The sequence below is a fragment of the Stenella coeruleoalba genome, assembly GCF_951394435.1.
Source record: "Stenella coeruleoalba genome assembly, chromosome: 19".
In the NCBI taxonomy this organism is placed as follows: Eukaryota; Metazoa; Chordata; class Mammalia; order Artiodactyla; family Delphinidae; genus Stenella; species Stenella coeruleoalba.
The window spans coordinates 52,632,334-52,654,800 of NC_137165.1; the positions used below are offsets into that span (position 1 = coordinate 52,632,334).

At 57.0% G+C, this 22,467-nt stretch overlaps 2 protein-coding genes across 4 annotated transcripts in view; one reads left to right on the forward strand and one right to left on the reverse strand.

The window, feature by feature from the left end:
- Positions 1 to 22,467, reverse strand: part of SEPTIN9 (septin 9) — a 164,860-nt gene that overhangs the window by 98,199 nt on the left and 44,194 nt on the right. Inside the window, exon 1 of one of the 3 annotated variants that reach the window (XM_079905460.1) lies at positions 6,325 to 6,641. The exons of the other annotated variants lie outside the window; for them this stretch is intronic. Coding sequence (XP_079761586.1) covers positions 6,325 to 6,379 — 55 coding nt within the window. The 5' untranslated portion in view covers positions 6,380 to 6,641. Of the gene's footprint in view, positions 1 to 6,324; positions 6,642 to 22,467 lie in introns of those variants that run through there. 3 annotated transcript variants of the gene reach the window in all.
- On the forward strand, positions 6,534 to 10,545 carry LOC307177922 (uncharacterized protein; the record flags this gene model as incomplete). Its single annotated transcript, XM_079905463.1, has 3 exons — positions 6,534 to 7,326; positions 8,536 to 8,736; positions 8,874 to 10,545. 2 exons carry the CDS (start codon positions 6,534 to 6,536, stop codon positions 8,703 to 8,705), a joined length of 963 nt encoding a protein of 320 aa, XP_079761589.1. The 3' UTR covers positions 8,706 to 8,736; positions 8,874 to 10,545.

Consider the following 22,467-nt stretch of genomic DNA (forward strand, 5'->3'; position numbering starts at 1 on the left):
CAACTCAGCCTCCAAATTTGGGAAAAAACGAGAGAACTTTGGAAAGATAGCCACTGTTGGACCATTTTTCCTCAGTGGCTTTGTCAAGAAAAAGCAAAGGAACTGGTCTCCTGGCTGGGTTTCTGACATCCCCTGAGGCCTTCATCTCTGGTAAACCTGCAGCCCGGCACCCCTTACCCCCTACCCCAGCCCACCCTTCTTACACACACCACCAGGTCTATAGCACCATGCACCCCCTGTTCATGCCCATCGGGAGCGCCTGGCCTGGCAGGAAGGTGGGACTCCTGGGTTTGGGGGCCACCATGGGTCCCTTGAGCCTGGCCCCCGGATCCTTGCTGCTGGCCCCGTGGTCCTGTCTGTACCCCAAGGAGACTCTTCTGATAGCAGCCAGCCCACCCCCAGCACAACGAGTGAGGGACATTCAGCTGGGAAATGGGGGGCGGGGGGTGTGCAATAATAGTGATGGCTGAGCTGAACCGTGGTAGGGGGCTTGATCTCGGAATGTGACGACACCCCTGAACTGTGAACATTCAAGGAAAAAGAGAAGGGGAGGCCCCATGCTGCTCAGCCAGTGCCAGGATGAGGGCCGCAGCACCCCTGAGGGGCATGCCAAGGCCACAGTCACCGAGCTGCGAGGTCCCCGGCCCCTGCAGGGCAAGCATGCCACCTGCACGTTAGTACTTCCTTGGCAACGTCCCAGCACGAATGAGCTGCCAGGCCACTGCTTCCACCAGCAGGACAGCCTCGCCCAGACACGTGGCCTGAGCAAGTACCCACCATGTGCTGGGCACAGTGCTGGCCGCGGCTGCCACTGAGCCTGGGGGCTCACACTCTGGTGGGCTCGTTCCTCCAGGCACAGAGGCCCCAGCCCGTGCCCAGGCACCCTGCCCCCAGCCCTCAGCCTCAGCGGGCGCAGGGGTGCAGACCTAACCAGCCCCCGGGGCGAGCTCGAGTCACAAAGCTCTGGCCTCTGAGCGCTGGCTCTCCCCACCGGCCCCAGATGGGATCATCCTCCTAGCTCCTGGTCTGCAACACAACCAGCTCCCAGTTACAACTCCCTTTCAGGAAGGCTGGCAGCCAGCAGAGCCGTGGGCAGGCAGCCACACCCCACTGTCTTCAAAGTCAGATCGTCCAGCGTACGCCTGTGTCGCTGTCTGTAGGACGGGCCATTGGTCCACCCATCTGGGACGCTCTGGGGTGGGGGGATGCAGAGGAGACTGGAATGACCTCCCCAGTGAAGGAACCCTGCAGCCCACCTGACCCAAGCCTCCAAGCTCTGACAGTGAAAGAGCGTGATGGGATGTCCACTGGGCCGGGGCCAGGGCTCCCACGCTGGCCGGCAGCCCACGTATCTGCTGGACTCAGGGGGACCCCCCGGCAGGCTCCGAATCTGCTGTGCTGACCATGCTACACGGTCTCACTCACCGCCCCGTCACCACTCGGGGAGACCCTTGCCGGTGGCCTCTGAACCCCTCCCTTCCGTCACCCAGATTCCTGCATTTAGGCGTCCACGCCCACCCGTTTCTTGCAAATACCTGACCCCCCACCTCAAGCTCTGCTCCCGCGAGCAGGCACCAGGCTCAGGCTGTCGGCTGTCTCCCCAAGACGACCCGCGGGCAGCGGTGTTTATGACCCCATTCAACAGAAGGGGAAATTGAGGCTCAGGGGCCAAGACACCCTCCACCACCCAGCTGTCCAATGGCAGAGCGAGCCTGCCCTCCTAAGCATTACACCGCGCGGGGCTCCCAGCTGCCCTACCCATCACTTCCCCAAAGGCCCTCTCCCTTTGGAGGCAAACTCTGCCCACTTGTCTCTTTCAAACCGTCCTACGTGGACTTCCCTGGCGGTCCAGCAGTTGAGACTCCGCGCTTCCACTGCCGAGGGCCCAGGTTCGAACCCTGGTTGGGAACTAAGATTCCACAAGCCACGTGGCACAACCAAAAAAACCAAAACAACAAAATACCTTCCTCGAGATCCATGTCCTCCAGGAAGCCTTTCCAGACTGACGCCCCACAGCACGGGGTGTCCTCCCTGCTGGACCCACCTCCCTGGCCCACGTCTGACCCTCAGCCCAGCCGATGACGGGGACGCTTCTGCCACCTGGCACGTGTGTGTCCGCCCTCTGCCTCACAATCAGGACGGTGGGTGAGCCTAGTCCCGGGCCCGGGACACGAGAGCAGCAGGCCAGCGAAGCCGGTGGTGGTCAGAGCCGTCAGAGAGCCGTCCCCCCGTAGCTGAAAAGCGGGACTCGTCCCCCAAGAGTCCAGCAGAATGCCGGCAAGGCCGGCTCCTCCGGTCCACCAAGTAACCTCACGCCGCCATGGATCCTGTCTCCTGCCACCAGATGAGAACTGCGGGAGGCTGAATTCACAAGAGGTCTCGAGTCTTGCTGAAAAGCAGGACTCATCCCTCAAGAGGCCAACTGGCATTAATTAGGGGCAGATCTGCACCTGTCACAAAGCTAGGCCTTGTCCTCCTGGGAGGAAACGGGCCCCCGAATCCAGCCATCGAGGGAGCCCTTGTCCAGGAGGTGTCTGGGCTCCCAGACAAGCAGGTGCATCTGCATGGTCTCGTCTCCCCAGGAGACCCTCTCCCTGCTCTCTGCCCATTCTCACGCTCTGGGGCCTAGGGCCTGCTTGGGCTCCAGGATCTGGCTGGCAGGATCCTCGAGAAGACGTTAGAGGGTTCAGAAGGGCAGACATGTCCTCTAGGCGGGAGAACAAGGCTCTGGGTCCGGAGCTCCTGGGTCCTGGGCCAGACTGTGTTTCAACCAACATCAAGGACTTTTAGGATTCTTTCTCCGTGTGCAAATCTGGTTACAGCAAACACTGCTAGGGAAAGTAGGCCAACAGCTAGCACTTGGAAGGGCTTTTGTTACACAAAGACCAGGGTTGTAATAGCGTTTGCGATAGCAGAGTTGGCCTGAGTTCACTAGAGAACACGCCGTTCCACTGCTCTGTGCCTGGCAGCCAGATAGGGGACTACGTCACCGCTCGGGCCACCCCATCACCCAGGGAGTGACGGGCGCGGAAGCCACCTGAGGCCCATCTTCAAACAGGGGGAAGCGGAAAAGGAGACTCTCTAAAAAAAAATCGCATGCCCCTAATATGAGGGTCTCCACGGAGCCCTGAGATCCTCCTTAGGGCGAGAGCAAAGACCAGTGTGGGAGGTTTGCATCCATGGAGGACACTGCCACCCTCTCAGTCCCCCGGGAGACCTGAATCCACAGACGTGTCCAAAATAGAAGACAGGCTGAATCCCCGTGCCACCTCGGTGATGGGATGAAGCTTAAAGATCTCGCCCTCAATTCTCCAGGGTGGGGAAGGGGATGGGCAGGAATAATGGGACGAAAACAGAAGAGCGTTCCTCAGGGAAGGGGGTGGATGTGCCCGGGATGTGGGGCATCAGCAGAATTTAACGGTGGGTGCCCGCTCCATCCCCCCCACATGCATATCCACCCGGGGCAGCTATCTGTCTGCCCTGCAGGGCACGCTGCTCCAGCCTGGATACTGCCGTCGCCCCAAACCTCCAGGAAACACCCCATCAGAGCCCGTCGACCCCCGCTGCAGGATTCCAGTCTGCTCAGACGTACTGTCATCCCCAGCAACGCCGTGGCTCAGAACTCGCCCGGCTTTGGTGGTGGCCCCTGGGGCCTCCATCCTTCGGCCATCGACACGTGCTTCGAGACGGGGCCAAGTCCGCCAGCCTCAGGAACTATCGGGACTTTGACCCTACCTCGCGGAAACTGAGACGCGGAGTGGGCAGCCCGGGCCGAGGCCCCCCACTGGCCCCAGAGAAACAGACCAGCACTTCGGCTCCGAACTCAACCACTCCGGCTGCCTCCCCAGGACGGTCCGGGCTCCCGGGGGATGGGCACACCTGGGCCTCCGTGGCCTCACCGTCCGACTGTGGCAAGCTGGCCCCTCTTTATGTCCCAGTCCTAACGGACCAGCTCATTCCGGCCTCCCCCGCTTCTGTCGCTGCCTGAACGCGCTCCTCCTTCTGCTGCAGTCAGACTGTGTCTCCTCCACACGACCTTCCTCTGCCCTGGCTCTGCCAGCCTGTATCACCCACTGCTGCTCTGGGTCAGACACTCGCCTCCTTTCCTGATCGCTCCTTCCCACGTCTCTCTGTTTGAGGCTATCAGCCCCAAAACCCAACTCCACTCCAAGTTCCTGGGGCTCTTAGGGAGGCCGCCTTTCTGGTCCCTAAGCTGGCCGTGCGGAGCCCGCGCACACACACACACACACACACACACACACACACACACACGCGCGCGCGCGCGCATGCCCAGGTACACTGGGGGGCTCTAACTCTCCTGTCTTCAGAGCACAACGGCTCTCCAGGGCACACAACGGAGAGGCTGACACACAGGGAACCGGGGGGGTCCGAGGCCGCGCTCCCTAAGAGTGAGAAACCTCCCCCTGAAGGCACAGGGCTGCCAACTGCTGCACCAGGACAGTCTCAATGAGGCCATTGTCTCCAGCTAAATGACAGCCTGGAGAAGCCGCCTGGGAAGCAGCCGCAGAGGCCACCAGCGGCTCCAGATGGGGCACTTCGGGGCGAGGATGGAGTCCCACGCGGGGCCGGGAGGGAGGGGCACTAACTACCTACGTGGCACGAACTGTGACAGACCACACAACCCCCAAACCTCCTCCTGCCGATCCTGCTTCAGGGCTCCCATCTCATCCCCTGAAACCCCAGAAAGCTCCGCTTCCAGGTCAGGGACCGCAGGCCAGCCTAACTCCCACAGGCCACAGGAGAAAAGCACACACAGCGCGGAACCTGAAGGCGGCAGCAGTCTCCAGATGGGCCAGTTCTCCCGCTCGGACACTCAGGAGATGAAAGGCCCCTGAGGAGCTGCGGGAGGGCTGCTGGGGGCAAGCAGAAGGCGAAACAGAAGGAAGGAGACTCGGGGAACATGCTGGGTATGAGCATGCGCCCCAAGAGGTCCCGATGTTCGGGTACAAGCCATCACAGCTCTGCAGACCCACACTCCCCTTGTTCAGTGCCCAGTGTCAGAGTCGGAAAAGTGCTCCAACCACAGAGCCAGTCCCCAGCAGACCATCCCTCGCACAGGGCAAGCCGGCCACTTGACCCCACCCCCTCCTGTCTCTCCACCCCCTGCTAAGCCAGTCCAGGCCCAGCCCAGAATCACCGCCTCTGGGGCTCTGCTGGGGGCGCAGCCAAGCTCTGGTCCCGGAGAAGTGCCCCGCGCAGATGGGGCTGACCTCCGGTGGGCCACGTGCATGGCTGGGCTCTGGACCCCCAGAAGATCCCAGTCTTGATTCTGCCCTTGGGGGAAGGGCACCTCCCCGCAAGGCCTGGCACCTGGACGCCTGTTAACTCCTTTCGACCCAGCCTTCCCAAGGCCAGGTCCACCAGAGGGCTCTGCCCAAGGCTGCCTGGGAGCCCCTCCGAGGGGCGGGGGCTCCAGATCCCAGCAGAGGCAGACCCGCCCCTCAGAAATCCGGCCCCTAAGTGCTGGAGACTATTGTGTGAGCTTCCCTTCCGACCGCTTTATTTACTCCCCAAGACGCAGGACGCAGAGCCACAGGCAGTCACGAGGACGCACGAAAGCCACACACACGAGCCCAGGACCGGGATGCCCTACCGCACCCGGCGGGAGAAGCCCCCCAAGTCTCTCAACACTTTGTAAACCCAGGAGGGGGGAGGGGACCAAAACGCGCTCCCAACCAGCAAGCAGGCCCCTCCTCCCTCCACAGCCGGACTCCGGGAGGACGAGGAGGATGTCCCCAGGCCCGGATGGGGGCCGATGGGACGCCCTCCTCTACAGTCGCCGCGGCCTGGGCCGTGTCCACTCGGGTCCCTGCCCAGCCCGGATTCGGCTCAGCCCCGGCTCCGAAACTGGTGTGGGGGAGGGGGCTGTCCTGCGGGCGGGACGCGGGGGCGGGTAGCGAACTCCCCCAACCCGCCGCGGGGCCAGGGCCCCGAGGCCGACGGGGAGCGCGGGAGGGATAGGACTGAGCGACAGCTGAGAGGGAAACCGCGCGCCAGGGCCGTTTGAGGAAGCCCCGCGAACCCTCGAGGAGACTGTCGTCGCTCGGCAAACACAAACAACAATAAAAGGAAGGAAACCCAGCGGCAGCGCGCAGGGCGAGCGCAGGGGCCAGCGAGGGCGCGCGGTCCCCGTGTCCCCCTAACGGGGTGCTCCACGGAGGCGACGCGGGCGCGGGGCGGGGGGCGCGGCGGGAGGGCACCCCATCGGGGTCCTCCCTCCCCGTCCGCGCCCCCGTCTCGCCTGAGGTCCGCCCCGAGGGGCCCCCGAGCACGCCCGCGGCGCGGTGGCCGGCCGGCACCCACCTTCGAAGTCCGAAATGATCCCGTCCAGCTGCGCGTTGACCGCGGGGTCGGACATGGTGGCTCGCGGGCGGCGCGACGCGCGGAGGGCGGCGGCAATGAAGCGCCCCGGCCGGCACGGGCCCTGCGCGCTGGCTGGGGGGCCGCGCCCGCGCTCCCGCCGTGTAGAGCTGGCCGCCGGAGCCCCTCGGCCCCCGGGCTCGGCTGAATGAATGGGGGAGGCGGGCGGGCGCCGGCGCTCCCTGCTCCCCGCGCCGCCGCCCCGCCCCGCCCCCGCCTCCCGGGCGGATCAGGTTCCCGCACCCGCGGCCCGGCCTCCACTTCTCGCACTGGCTGCTCCGCCCGCCTGTCAAGGTTGGGCCTGGGGGGCTGGGACCCGAGCGGCCGCCGCGGGGACAGGCCGAGTCCCGGGCGCCCGACCCGAGAGCCCCCCTTCTACCCGCCTGGCCCGCGCCCAGGGGACGGCGACGGACGCGGCCCCGGCGCCCTCCCCCCCCGACGCCCCGCTGAGGCCAGATGTGGGCGGATGTGGAGGTCGGGCGGCGGCGCGGGGGCGGCGCCGAGGGGGGAAGAGATTCCTCCCCTTCCCTGGGGCGCAGGGTTCCTTCTGCGGGAGGTTTTATTTACGCAGCCAAACAAAGTTCGCCGCCGCCTTCCCGCGCGCAGCGCCTCCAAGGGTTAAGCGCTCGGACTGGCGGCCGGCAGGAGCCCAGCCTGTTGGCCAAGAGCCGAGGGGCGAGCGCCAGTCACGTGACCCGGGGCGGGGAGGGGGGCGCCAAATCCCACCCTCTTGGGGCACCTCTCCAGCTGCTCCCTACCCCCAGCCCACCGCCCCCGAGGTCGCTGCTGCACCCTCGGGGGCGGTGTCAGAAAAGGCACTGGCCCACCGGGGACGCGGGGCAGGGACGGAACACCCTTGTCAGAACCGCCAGGGACACGTGCCACTCCAACGCTGCACAACAAGGGGCTTCCTGAAGGCAGAGCGTAGACCCCGTGTTCTCCCTGGTAAGGCGCAGATATTTCAAAGTATCTGAAGGGAGGCGTTGGGGGAGGGGACGGGGAGGAAGGGGCCTGCCGGTGAGGCTCGGCCCCATCTGGCCCACACCTCAGGCCTGGCCTTGCCCTCCCGGCCAGTTAATTTCTGCCCTTCTCCGTACATTCGACAAACATTGATTAAGCCCTATTACCTACAAGGCAGTCAGGTCCCAAGGGCTGGGGACAAAAGGATGGGCTGGAACTTGAAGAGCAGCCAGGAAGGGCCCTCCAGGTCTGGCACCAACAATGGGGGGAGGGGGTCTCTTCCAATCCCCCCAGCCAGTTAGGCACTCCTGCCTATCCTCCCATTTTCTTAGACCCAGGGCCTCTGCCCCAAGTCGGGGGCCTGTGTGAGAACAGCAGGGAAAGACGCTCTCTGAGCTGGTGGGCAATTCGGCAATACGGTGCCCTCCGGGTGGCATGCGAGTGCCTGAGAGCTCGTCCTGGGTCTCAGACTGGTCACTGCCACTCCCCTCCCAGCCCCCACGCCCCCAGTTCTGAAAGATCCCAAATGCGCAGGGGATGCTGAGGCCTGACCGCCATCCCGGTTAATCAGGGCCTCTTGCGGAGAGTGCAGTGCGCTGGGCATGAGGAGATTTCTTAAGTTGATGAAATCGAGTCCTTCCTTTTTAAGAAAAGCAGTCTCTCCCTCCCCCATGCTTTGGATATTTTGAACTATTTTCAACCAAGTGAGTTTGTGGACAAGGAACTGCAAAACCACAGACATTTCAGATGTGCACACACCCTCTGCCTGGGAGCTGGGGTTTCAGAAATGGAGTCGCCACTGTCATCAATAGCACCCCGGGTGGCTTCCACACCAGCCCGGGGCATTTCTTGTCTGAAAACCAGCACCTGGGCCCACCCGACAGTCCAATCTTCTGGCCACCTGCCCACCCAGTATTTGGGGGTTTGGTGGTCCACTGCCTCTAAGAAACAGCCTAATGCCATAACCCCCTGGGAAGATGCTGGGTCTCAGAGACAGGACAGCATCCAGCCTGGGCCACAGCATTACTCTCCAGTGTTTTTATAAAAAGCACCTGGTGAGCGTAGACACACCCATGCGATTGTTCTTCCAGGGCGCTGGCCTGGAGTTCTACCACATTCGAATAGGTTGGCTTATTGTGCATTATTCACTTCCATTCACAGTGGAGCTAAACATACTTAAGCTTATCTCCTCAGGGAGCCCAGCCAGGGTGCATGCCTCACCAAAATGCTCCCCCATGGGAACCCAAAGGACAATGGCAGGAGGGAGCGGACCTCCGAGGCCAGAACGTTGGCAGGACTGTGCTCCAGACCCCGTCCAGTCCATCCCCCTGCCTGCCTCTGGCCCCCCTTCACTTAACCACTGAGGCTGCCGTTGCCAGGCCTAGACACCTCCAGGTAAGGAGATTCCCCCCTGTTCCCTGAGGAAACCGACCCCGGCACTTGGCCACACTCCCAGCCAGGAAGTTCACCCTTGTATCTAACCAACCGCTCTAATTGTACATCATTTATTTCCTCTTTTTTTCTGTCCTCAGAGGAGATGGGAAACAGCTGGGCACCACCCTTCGAGTAATAATTACCTCCTCCAAACTCGAAGACAATCCAGTTGCTCCTTGGCCTTCTCTTCCTCAGCTTAAATCATCTGTCCCCGGCCCTTTAATCATCCCCCATCCTTTGATCACTTCTGATGACTGTGTCCAAAGTGAGGCTCCAGGACTTTAATAAGGCCTGATCCCTGTAGGATGGGGAGGGTGCCCTGACCCCCTGTCCCAGGGCATGAGCAGTCAGGGCCGGGGTCTGGACAGACAATCCTGGGAGGGGCGCTGGGCAGATAAAAGCAGCAGCAGCAGCAGAAGAGGGAAGAAGATGAGCTTAAATTTGGCGAGAGCAAAAGAACTGCAATGCGTCCAAATTCTGGGATGGTGCGCTCTCCCAAGGCCACGGGGGAAGGCAAGACCGTTTGTAGGCCTGGCCCAAGGGGAAGGTGTGATCAGGGGGACATCAGAGGGGCCACCTACCTCACAGGTCCACCATGAGACATGTAGTGGGGTGCATGGTGGGCCCCCCAAAAGATATGTCCATTCCGAACCTCAGAATGAGACCTGACTTGGTGTAAGGATCTTTGCAGACGAATGAAGCTAAGGGTCTTGAGACAAGATCACCCTGGATTAGAGTGAGCCCTGAATCCAATGACCAGCGTCCTTATAGAGACCAAAAAGGAGAAGACACAGAGGCGCAGAGAAAAGGGCCTCGTGAAATCAGAGGCAGGGATGGGAGTGACGCAGCCACAAATCAAGTAACACTTGGGACCCCAGAAGCTGGAAGCAGCAGGACGCTTCCCCAGAGCCTTCGGAGACAGCTTGCCCTGCTGACACCTTGAGTTCAGGCTCCTGGTCTCCAACTGAGGGAGAATAATTTTTTGTCCTGTTAAGCCCCTCCCAGTTTGTGGTTCTTTGTTACGGCAGCCCCAGGACACTCCTACAGACCTTAAACTCCCATCTGAATCATCCCTTCAGGCCAAAGCTGCCTCTCCCAAAGATGTCTCAAAGCCCCAAATCCTGCAGTCGGCAGTGAACGCTGGCCAGCAGGTGGCAGTCCCGAGGGGGCTCGGGGGCACTCAGACAGCAAGTTTTCATCAGAAAAGCTGGAGGCCAGGGCTGGGTGAGAAAGGTATAAATATGAAGCCTTTCTGGAGATGGAAGGAGCAGGCCTGAAGGGAAACCCCACAGGTCCAGCCCAGGTGGAGTGACCCTTGCAAAGCATGGGGAGAACGGGAGGAGGAAGTAGATGGGCGGAAACAGCCATTTGGCTCACCCATCAGTACCCCTGACCCCACGCTCCAGGGGGGTGGCATGGGGAGCAGAGGGAGGATGGTGGCTCTTTGCCCAGCAAAACCAGGCCTTTGGACCGGACACCCCATGCAGTGGACCATCTGGCTCCTCTGGGGCAGGGGCCATATGGTCTCAGCTCTACGTGCACCTAGCGCCCCTCAGGGCCTCCCTGAGCCCCAGAGCCTCGGGTCCATCAGCTGCTGAGCCTTCCACAGCCCTCAAGCCCCTTCAGCCCACCATCTCGGTAAACGGCACCAGCATCTACCTAGCCGCTCAAGCCAAATATCAAGGCGTCACCCTCGAGTTCTCCCTTTCCCTCCCCGCCACGTCCAAGCCATCAGGAAGTGTCTGCCTCAAATATCCGTGGATCAGTCTACGTCCCTCCTCAAGTTCCCCCTCTCCAGCCCACCCCCTCTGCCAGAGGTATGCTGCCTAAGGTTTAACAACCGGCAAAACAACTCTTCCTGATGTGTAGCATTGGCCTATTTCTGTGGTGTTAAGTATTCCCATCTTGGCCAGTTTGGGGCTACCAATGAGACACCGTTGAAACTGGGGCTGGATATCGTTTATATGTGGAATCTAAAAAATGGTACAAATGAACTTATTTACAAAACAGAAATAGAATTACAGATGTAGAAAACAAACTTATGGTTACTGGGGGAAGGGTGGGGAGGGATAAATTGGGAGATTGGGATTGACATATACACACTACTATATATAAAATAGGTAACTATTAAGGACCCACTGTATAGCACAGGGAACTCTACTCAGTACTCTGTAATGACCTGTACGGGAAAAGAATCTAAAAAAGAGTGGATATGTGTATATGTATAACCAAACCACTTTGCTGTACACCTGAGACGAACACAATGTAAATCAACTATACTCCAATAAAAATTAATTAAAAAGAAACTGGGGCTGGGAAGAGATTGCAGTAGCTGCCGTTATACAGTGTTTCTACCATAGAGATACAGCAGAGATGAAGAACTCGAGAACAAAGATGACCCGTTCATCTATCGTTGGACATTTAGGTGGTTTCCCTGTCCTGGCTATTGTAAATAGTGCTGCAGTGAACACTGGGGCACATGTGTCCTTTTGAATTATGGTTTTCTCAGGGTATATGCCCAGTGGTGGGATTGCTGGGTCATATGGTAGTTCTATTTCTAGTTTTTTAAGGAACCTCCATACTGTTCTCCATGGTGGCTGTATCAGCATTGCCACCGATGGTGCAAAAGGGTTCCCTTGTCTTCACACCCTCTCCAGCATTTATTGTTTGTAGATTTTTTGATGATGGCCATTCTGACCAGTGTGAGGCGATACCTCATTGTAGTTTTGATTTGCATTTCTCTAATAGTAATGTTGAACATCTTTTCAAGTGCCTCTTGGCCCTCTGTATGTCTTCTTTGGTGAAATGTCTATTTAGGTCTTCTGCCCGTTTTTTAATTGGGTTGTTTGTTTTTTTGATATTGAGTTCCATGAGCTGTTTGTGTTTTGGAAATTAATCCTTTGTCCGTTGCTTCATTTGCAAATATTTTCTCCTATTATGAGGGTTGTCTTCGTCTTGTTTATGGTTTCCTTTGCTGTGCAAAAGCTTTTAAGTTTAATTAGGTCCCATTTGTTTATTTTTGGTTTTATTTTCATTACTCTAGGAGGTGGGTGAAAAAAGATCTTGCTGTGGTTTATGACAAAGAGTGTTTTTCCTATGTTTTCCTGTAAGGGTTTTATAGTGTCCGGTCTTAAATTTAGGTCTTTAATCCATCTGGAGTTAAGATGTGATACGTATATACGATGGAATATTACTCAGCCATAAAAAGGAACAAAATTGGGCCATTTGTAGAGATGTGGATGGACCTAGAGTCTGTCATACAGAGTGAAGTAAGCCAGCAAGAGAAAAATAAATATATATTAACGCATATATGTGGAATCTAGAAAAATGGTACAGATGAACCTCTTTGTAGGGCAGAAATAGAGACACAGATGTAGAGAACAGACATGTGGACACAGAGGGGGAAGGGGAGGGTGGGACGAATTGGGAGATTAGGTTTGACATAAATACACTACCATGTATAAAACAGATAGCTAGTGGGAACCTGCTATACAGCACTGGGAGCTCAGCTCGGTGCTCTGTGACGACCTAGATGGGTGGGATGTGTGTGTGGGGGGAAGGAGGTCCAAGAGGGAGGGGATATAGGTATACATATAGCTGATTCACTTCATTGTACAGCAGAACCTAACAGAACATTGTAAAGCAATTTTACTCCAATAAATAAATAAATAATAAATTAACTCAAAAAGAAAAAAAGACAAAGATGATGGTTAAATGTAGTAAGATACTTCGGAAGGGGTGAGCTCTGTGTATTATCTTTGTTCTTAATATAATTACTTGTAAGTAATTTAATTCATACCATATACATCTACGATTTAATTTTATAATTTTTTCTAATAGAGCGATGCATTTTTATTGTGGTAAAATATATATAATATAAAATGTGGGGCTTCCCTGGTGGCGCAGTGGTTGAGAGTCCGCCTGCCGATGCAGGGGATGCGAGTTCGTGCCCCGGTCCAGGAGGATCCCACATGCCGTGGAGCGGCTGGACCCGTGAGCCATGGCTGCTGAGCCTGCGCATCCGGAGCCTGTGCTCCGCAGCGGGAGAGGCCACAACAGTGAGAGGCCAGCGTACCGCAAAAAAAAAAAAAAAAAAAAATCTACCATTTCAAACACCTTTAAGTGTACAGTTCAGTGGCCCTAAGTGCATTCACGCTGTTGTGCAACCATCACCCCCGTCCATTTCCAAAACTGTCTTCATCATCCCAAACGGAAACTCTACTCTCATTAAACAGTAACTCCCCATTTCCCCCTCCTCGCCTCAGGCCCTGGCAACCACCATGCTACTTGCTGTCTCTACAAATTTGACTACACAAGGTACCTCATGTAAGGTGGAATCGTAATATTTGTCCTTGTGTCTGGCGTATTCCATTTAGTGTAATGTCTTCAACTGTTGTTATTCTAGGTACACATGTTTTGGCGTGTGTCAGAAACTCCTTTTTATAGGCTGAATGGTATTCCATTGTACGCACGTACCATATTTTGTTTATCCATTCATCCATCGATGGGCACTTGGGATGCTTCCACCTTCTGGCTATTGTGGATAATGCTGCTACGAGCATGGGCGTACAAACATGTCTCTGAGTCTCTGCACTTAATTCTTTTGGGGGTATACTCAGAGATGGAATTGCTGGATTGTACGATAATTCCACAGAATTTAATTTTAAATAATTTATTTTCGAGCGTATGTTTTTCATAAAACGTACATTGTATGAAATGGAAATCACGTCTTTTATATTGTATACACTTAATATATAATTAAAATTTTAATAATGACTGTGCTTAACAACTGGCTCGTGCCCTGCCGTGGCCCCCTCTCCCCTGCATTCCTGCAAATCCTCCCAACTGACCTGCTTGTTCTGCTCTCACTTCCCTTCGCCCTAGAAATCACGGCGAGGCTTTAAAAGTGGGATCAGACTACGTCACCTCCCACAGCTTAAGGGTCGAGTGCAGATTCCTTACCGAGGTCGCCAAGGTCCCAGGTGCCTGGCCTCTACCCGCCGCTGCAGCCTCACCTATTCACTCGGCGCCCCCGGCCTCCTCCTGCATAGCTGTCCTCTCTGCCTGGACGGCCTCCCCCAGGTCTTGCCCTTGATGGCTCCCTGCCTGTCTTTTCCGTTTAAATATCAGAGCGCCCACCCCAGGGCCCCCCAGGAGACCCCTTAGCCAGTTGCTTCCTTGCCTCCAGGCCTGCAATGGAGACTCCCCGAGACTCCCCTGAGGCCCTGTTAGAGCCTGTGGAATGACAGAGTTCATTCAGTTCCCTTTGCGGGATGGCAGGGTCACGGGGACTCCTGACACGGACCTGGCCCAAAGGGGCAGAGGGCCCTTTGGGACTCCCCTGGACTCCCTGCGCTCCTGCCAGCCTCACACAGACCAGCCCAGCCCCAGCCCCAGCATTCAGGGTGACAGGCAGGGGCGTTGCCCGTACTGGACCAGGCCTCCAGGACCCGTGTCCCTTTATCACCCTGTGAAATCAGCAGCGACCATGCTTCAGACCAGAGTCTCTCAGGCAGCCTGATTTCGGATCTTCCCTTGAAGCCCGTCTGGGTACGGCTGACATTTAGCCGGTGCGTAGGCTACAAAACACCCTCACGCCATCTGCCTGGCTGCTTAAATGCAGCCAGAAGGTTTCACTTCAAAGGGGAATGCCGTGCTCTTAGCACGTGATCAATCTGTTCCCCAAACTTCCCAGTTCTCGCTCCAGCCTGCTCTGCTCGGAACATTTACAGCAAACTCTGACCACAGCGGCCTGGCCCTTATCTCCGAGGCAGGGGACTTTTTAAACAAAATCTTTCTCTTCTAAATCATGCTTTTGAGCCACCAAAGGAAGCTCCTGGCCTTCGGGCCCCAAGCCAACAGGCTTCCCCACCCCCACGAGCCGGAGCCCTCGACTCCAGTGGACAGACGCTCAGGCCTGAATCAGCTGCAGTTTCCCTGCGTCCTAGGACAGCATGACCAGGGGGGCAGCACTGCCCACCCCTCCCATCTTTCAGATTCGCTGCAAACTTTACTGCGATGATATTAAACCCTACGGGACCCTGGGAGCCAGGGCAGGGGGAAGCGGCCCCTAACACGGAAGGCAGAAGGACAGGGCGGAAATTAGGACCCTGCAAGATGACCACTCACCAGCTGAACTCCGGCTGTGGCTTTGGAGACTCAGTTGTTTATTCGTGCGGCCAATGGGCTTTTGATTGGCAAATTCGGCTGCTGTCTGGGACTCTGGTTTGGTGAGTGATCACCCAGATACGATGGGGGAGGAGGAAGTCTCTTCTTTTGATGACTCATGTTTTATTCCTGATTATTCCCTCTTTACACAGTCCCACAACCCTCCGTTCCCACTCCAAGCCCCCTAGACAGGGCTTTGGAATGGATTGAAGTCCCCAACTTCCTAGCAACCAGTAGAGGCTGGAGGTACAGAGATGGGGTGGCGGACGCTCAGCCTCCCACACCCCCCAGCTGATGGGAAATTCCCCCGGGCCCTCCCGATGGCTCTGCAAAGTCACACGAGGGGCCCCAGGGGAGTGGCCGGCCTGGTACCGACCCAGCCTCAAAGCAGCGAGTGACTGTGCCAGGCTGTGGACCCGTCACCCCCAAGGCTGCCAGGAGACTTGGCCAGGGCACCTTCCCGGGGGACAGGACATTCCCAGGTCCCCAGGGGCCATCACTGTCCTGGTCTCTTCGCCACTTTTCTCAAGCAGGCACCCTGCTCCGAGGGCTCGAAAGCTGAAGGCCGCTTGCCACTGCTGCAGTGTGGGGACGAGGCTGAGTCACCAGCCTGCCCTAGTTCCACATCAGCGGGAACAACGGGATCTGAGCGGGATCTAAGCAGAGAAGAGGGGACAACAGTGCCTCTGTGGCCACGCTTAAAGCACCGCAGTGACCAAGGCTACGTTGTCCCCAGGGAGCTGCCAGCCGGCCTGGCCCCTTGGACTGCGGCCACATGCTCTGACAATGCCCCAGCCCATTGCCAGGAGCGGTGGCCGGTCAGCATGGAAAGGGCAGGGAAACAGGTTCCCTCCCCGCCTCTTCTGCACACTTCAGAAGTGTCTTCAAGGCTTATCTTGCAACCACAGACCCTGCTGGAATCCCCTCCAATGCCTGCCCCCTAAATGCTCATCGACCTACCCTTGCAAACCTCCAGTGACGGGGAGCTCAGTACCTATCAATGCTGCTCACTCTATCTTTAGCCAGTTTGGGCTATTTAAAAGAGATGGGGTTGGGGGAGGGAAGGAATGAATTAAAGTCTGCCTGACCACAGCTTTTGCCCATGGAAGAGATATCTACTTTACTTTTCTCCAGAATACAAAAGTGAAAAGGAGATGTAGGGGCATGGACTACAGTCTTGGGAACAGACAGCTCCGCGTGGGAGGGAGGGAGGAAGAGCGGGGCGTGCTGGCGGGGCCCCTCCCGACAATCTGGTATTGCTTTTCTGGATAATGAACTCTCCTACCCCAAGTGCTGCTAGAGCCAGCCAGCAGCCAACCAACCTCAATGGACCGTTTGTCCCTCATGTGAAGTGACCTCCGGGACGTAATGGGTTTCCTATTAACTCACCCGCCTCTGCTCTTCCCCTCTCCCCCTCCAGCATGAGTCACTCGCCTAGATGACTCGGCCCGGCAGGGCCCTTGCCAGGGGTTTGTCAGTTCTGGCCGGGCCGTGTGAGGGGAGACACAGAGGACAAAGGCTGTCCAGCCGGAGGCCAGTGGTCCGGGGTTCACACAGCTTCCCGGGGACTGTCTATACCCCGGGCCCCTGAAGCCAGGGGTAGGTCCCTCTGTGCCTCCCTGGTGCCTGGGGACCCTGGCAGCCATGCCCCTTCCCATCTGCGGACAGACCGTCTTCCGGCAGACTGCTGCAGGCAGGGAGCTGAGAGGTTAACTCACGTGGGAACCGGCCACAGTGATCAGGAGCAAGAATGCCGAGGCTGCTGAGCGCCAGTTACCACCCTTCCCACCTCCGAGAAGCAGGTCTGGGGGTTTGTGTCCTGGCTTTTCTTAACCTAAACACACAGGTTCTCTCACCCACTCAGCCCTAGGCTCTGGGGAGGGAGACTCCAAGCTGGCCTCCCTGCCCGGGGTCTTGGTTCCCCCCAGGCTGAAGCCTTTCTAAAATGCAAATGTGACCAGCGACCCTCCAGATACAGTGGGAGCCCGGCAGGGCTGACAACCAGGCCTCCACCTCCGGCGGCCACCCCTGCCTCTGTTCATGCCCAGTTGCTCCCGGTTCCTGGACACACCGGGCGTCATAGCTCTGCGACTGTCCGACTCTGTTCCCTCAGCCTGGCAGGCCCCTCCCGCCCTCCTCGACCTGGCTTATTCTCAGTCCTTCTGCAGGTGCCTCCCTGGCATTTCTAGGGAGCTTCCCTGGAACCCCTGGGTGGGGGGGACTCCCTTCTAGGCCCTACCGTGGGTTTTCCCAGTGGCCAGGTCAGCCTCTGACCCAGACCATTCGCTGGAGGGGGAAGCCAGGCAGCGGGGATCAGGAGGTGGGCTTCCCGGAGCAGAGAATCAGCACCAGGGAGTGACACTGCAGGGCAGGAAGCGAGACGGGGAGCCCCCAGCCCAAGGAGGAAGGAAGCCACGAGCATCGCCCCTCCCACGCCCCAGCGGTCCTGCCAGCCAGATGGGCCACCTTCTCAGCACAGCTGTTCTTCAGCAGAGAGAAACTTCTCCCCTTCGGGAACAGGGTGGGGACATTCCAGATGGGGCCTCGTCTGGTCAACAGGGACCATGGAGTCTGGGTCTCCGTGGCTCCTTCCATCCACGTGGCCACGGACCTGGCTCTGCCCAAGTGAGCACACATCTGGAGCTGCACGGCCCAAAGGGCAGGGCAGGGAATCTGCCTGGTTAGCTGAAGCCGCCACACAAATGGAGAATAGACCTGCTCACAGGTCCAAGTGGAGACTCTGGTACCCGGGGCATCACTTCCAAGGAGGTGAACGAAGACATTCTAGGCCAGTGAATCACCAAATTGCACATCTGGGCAGGCCGTGGGCCCATCCCCCTACCACTGGAGAAAAGGAAACTGACGCAGCTTACACATGGTGCATGTGGTCTTCTGGGTCAGCAGGGCGTGCAACCCAGCAGCTGAGAGGTTTGACCACTTGATTGTGAATAATCTAGAACATTTATCCAGGAGAAAGTCCAGCATTGTCCAATTGGTGACCTAAAATCTCAGAACATATGTCCTCTTTCTGCAGAACCATGTCACTTTCCTAGCGCCGCCCTCTCATCCCATCTGCCGCCGAAGCGTCAGTCGTCCAGAACACGACACAGCAACGACCGTTGTTAATCCTACAGGTCTCCCAAGTCTCCCCCGTTTGTCACCACACCTTTAGTTCTCAGCAGGAACTGACGTTCAGAATGGTGACCCCAAGACAAAGCAAGATCTTCCAAGGAGGGCTCAGTAGGAACCCTCATAAAAACAGAAATCAGTACTCAACTTTCAGCAAGATTTTTGTTAAGAAAGGTTGAAAGACCAGGCTGAAACAGTGGCGTGCTCATAAATGTTTAACAACCTGCTCCGGTGGACGAGGGAAAGAGTGATTTATAACATTTGCCAATTGCCGTGATGTCAATACTCCCACCATGGCTTTGTTCAGGCTACCAACATGACCTCCCTGAGCACAGAGTTGGCAAGAGATGTGCACACCACTAGCTGAAACTCTCAGATCATCACTACAGCTTATTCTTTCTTCTTGGGAGGGTGAGAAGTCTAGGAAGCCCTTTGCTAGGCAGAACAGCAACAGCAAATAGGGTTCAACCAGCAGGCCAACCCAATCAATGGCCCACCATCATGATGTGAGGGAGGTTTCTGAGGCTGCCTCAGTGCTCGGGGAGAAAGAATGCGATGATAATTGACTGATGATGTCTGCCCCAGCCTCAGCATGGGAGATTGATGCACGTATTTGCCACTTGCCATTCCTAAGACATTTCTCTTGCCTCTAAAGTTCAGTGCAAAGGTCACCTCCTTGGCGAACTCTTTCCCAGTCTCACCTTTTTCCTGAGTAATCCCTACTGCAGAATTTACTACCACTCTGTACATACAAAGGGAGTTACTGGTGTGTGTGGCACAGACCCTAATTGCCCCCCCAGCATCTGACCTCCCTTTCTTCTACTGTAACAAAAGTTTCAGTTGGCACATGGCTTCCCAGCTAAAGAATACATTTCCCAGCCACCCCTGCTGCTAGGAGTGGTCATGTAACGAGGTTCTGGCCATCGGGAGGGGAGCTGAAATGTTTTAACTTTTAAGGTACTCCTGCCCCTTCCTCTCCCCCTGGCTGGAGTGCAGATGTGATTGCAGGAGCTGAAGCAACCATCTTATTTCATGAGGTGCAGGCTGTTTGTTGGGGATGGCAGAGCAGCAAAGGAGGAACAAACTGTGTCCCTGCTGCTCTGGGCCACCATGACTGCTTACAGTTGGATTAGGAAGTGGAAGAGGAATGAACTTCTCACCTGCTTAAGCCTCTGTTGTCTCAGTCTTTGTTATGTAGCCAGAGGGCACCCTGACTGAAAAGGTATGTGCCCATCATCCCAACAATCTGGGCAGGAGAGGGCAGGGCAAGGCTCTTAGCATTATGCACTGAGCCCCTAGCGGAGTCTGATCCGATAAGCGTAGTTAAAGCAAGACGAACAGTCTAGTTCACCCAAGGTTTGTTTTGTTGGCTTGTTCTGGTACTTGAAACTGGAACATGAAGATCTGAGGACGTACACTAGCTAACATAAAGCAGAGAGGACACCCAATAAACATGTGCCCAGAGTAGGCTGGGACTGCTCCAGGGAGTTAGATGTTGGGATAGATCTTGAAAGCCACCTACACAGTCAGACGCGTGCTGGACAGAACACAGCAGCAAAGGAAGAAAGGAACCAGCCACGTCAGGAACAAAGCACGTGCCCAGAACATCAGGAGGTGCTGAGCCTGGGCTCCGGCCAGACGGTGGGTGCAGACTCAGGGCGGCCATTCCCCAGGCCATGAGATAGAGGGCAAGTTACTTCACCTCTCCGAGCTCCCAGTGACTATGTTAAGAACAACAATACCTAGATTGAAAGGATTCGTGATCATAAGTGGAAAGTGTCTGACATAAAACAAGAGCTTGGTCAGTGTAGCTCTTATTATCTATAACATACGGTTTAACCCCCTTTCTTTTTTACGGGTGTGAAAACTGGACCTAGAGAGGCAGAGTGGTTTGCTGAGGGTCACACAGCTGTTACTGACAGAGGCAGGATTAGAACCCAGAGTCCCTACTCCTCCTGCAGTGCCCTTGCTGTGTAAGAAGTTGTCCTGGATGAGTATAAAGACTAGGTAATCGGTGAGAAATTCTGAAAGTGAGACTGGAGGGGGAGAAAAAGATGGAGGGGGAATAAGAACAAGAGGAAAAACAGGAGGAGGACCTTTTCTGAAAGCCGGCCCTCTCCTACATTCATTATCTCCTTGAATCGTCATGAACCCCCAGGAGGTAGGCTCCCCAGTACCCCGTTTCTGCACAGGAGCGGAGGTACGGGGAGGATGGGGGCCTGCTGAGGCTGCCAGGTACCAGTAGAGCCTCTGGGACATGGGCTCCACCTGTCCGACTCCCACATCCATCCGTGTGGACCTAAAAAGGCTCCAGGGCAGCAGGGGCCATGGCTTTGAGCCCCTGCAGGAGGTCCTAAAGGCCAGGGAGAGCAGACTGGAGGCCAGGCCAGGTGCAAGGTCCCCGCAATGCTCCGGAGAAGCTGGAGGGGTGAGGGGGTGTGGTGGGTGCTCAGAGTGTCTGTGCAGCAGAGGGATAACCGGGCCGAGAGGCAGCACGGCTTCTCCCAAACGATCCACGGCGGGCAGCCGGCACTCCAGTCCCCCAGGATGGGGGTCCTTGTTCACGGCAGTACTTCTAGGTCTGGAAATGACCTCCACCCTGCAGCGAGGACCCCACCCTGCATCGTTGGAAGATTCAGATGCTGGTTTTCTTCTGAGGATGAAAACTCAGCACCTCGACATGGGAGGAAGCAGCCTGGAGTGCTTCTGAAGGCTCCAGGGACACAGCCCTCACTGCGAAGGCCTTTCAGACGCAGCAGCCATTGTGCGTGGGACGCGGGTCCCCACCTACCAGGTAGAAGGAACATGGGGTGGGCACGTGAGCCACGAGCCGCCTTCAGGCTCTTTGCACACACTGTGTGACACAAAGGAACAGGCACAGCAGCCAGGACACAAGGCAAGACCCCCCACTGGCTAGTGTTCCAGAACAGAATCCTGGCAGCCAACCCCCCCCCCACCCCCGCCGACGGGGCTGGGGGAGGTCGGGGGATGGGGAGCGTTTGCACAAGCTCTTCGTACACATGCGGCTGACAATCACCCCCACGTCCGTGGCGCGGAGTCTGGCCCAGAGCCCACCAGCATCAGGGCGCTGGTAATCCCCAGCTGCTCTCCTGACGCCACTCGGAGACGCTGTCCAAGGTGGAAAGGAGAGGGTCACTGTTTTCAAGGTCAAACACCCCGAAGGGAAATGCCGGATCGGAGGATGGAGACAGGCACTTGGGCCAAAGCCATCAGCTGTCAGTCACGCAGGGCAACGGGGGAGCACAAACCCATTCATTTAGCACTTTTATTGAGCAACTACGAAGAGCCCAGCAGCCCAGAGCATCCGGGGAACCCAGCTCATGAGAAACATCTCGATCCTTTCCTGGGCCTAATTGTAACAGGAAGAACTGGGCTTTTGGTGTCACACAGACCTAAAGAGGACTCCTGGCTAAACTGTTAGCTGGTGGAGTCCGGGCAAGTTACTCAACGTCTCTGAGCCTCTGTTCCCTCGTAAAACAGTCCCCGTGCCTGCCGCAGCTGGTGTCAGAAATGTGATGTCTGCACACACCCAGCACTGGCCTGGGTCACAGGACTAGATCCATTCCTTGTGGACAAGACTCGTGCTGTGCTCTGCTCCCCGTGGGAGATTCTCCAGGGGTGATCTACCCATGGCCGTCCTAAGGCACAGGGAAATCGCAGCAGGAGGCAGCCCAGGCCCCTCAGCTGCTTCTCCCAAAGCCTCCCCCAGAGGAGAAATTATCGCCTCAAGTGCCATTTCCTTCCCTGACAGCTGCCTGGATCCACAAGCAAAGCCCACTGGCCGGGCAGCCGGCTCCATGGTGCAGGAGGGGCTTGCGGGAGTGGGTTTGAACCTGACCAGTGACCTCCAGGGAGGAGGGGGTCGTTCAGCCCTTCCTCCAGCTGGAAGGGAGGCTCCGGGCTGGGCAGAGGCATTTGGAGAAATCCAGTTCCTGGGAGCTGGGCCAGACCAGAGGGACCAGGCTGCCGGAATATCCCTCAGTGCCCGAAGCACGACAGGGCCAAAGAGAGACCCACACACTGACCAGGGCCCTGGCTGGCAGGAGCCCTGCTTCACATCAGAGGAGAAACAGCAACCACTGAGTGAGCGTGTGAGTGTGTATGAGTGTCTATGAATGGGGGGTGGGTGTGGGTAAGGGAGCTACAGAATCTGGGTAAGGCCCTGTACCCCTCTATGCCTCTGTTTCCTCATCTGTAAGATGGGGCTAACACTACCTACTTCCAAGAGCTGTCATGAAATGAAAACGTATTCATATTTATAATATGCCTAGGACAGGGCCTGGCACAAAACCACTGCTCTAGGTTTGCTGAATAAGTAAAAATAAGACACATGTGGGATTTCCCTGGCAGTCCAGGGGTTAGGACTCGCGCTTC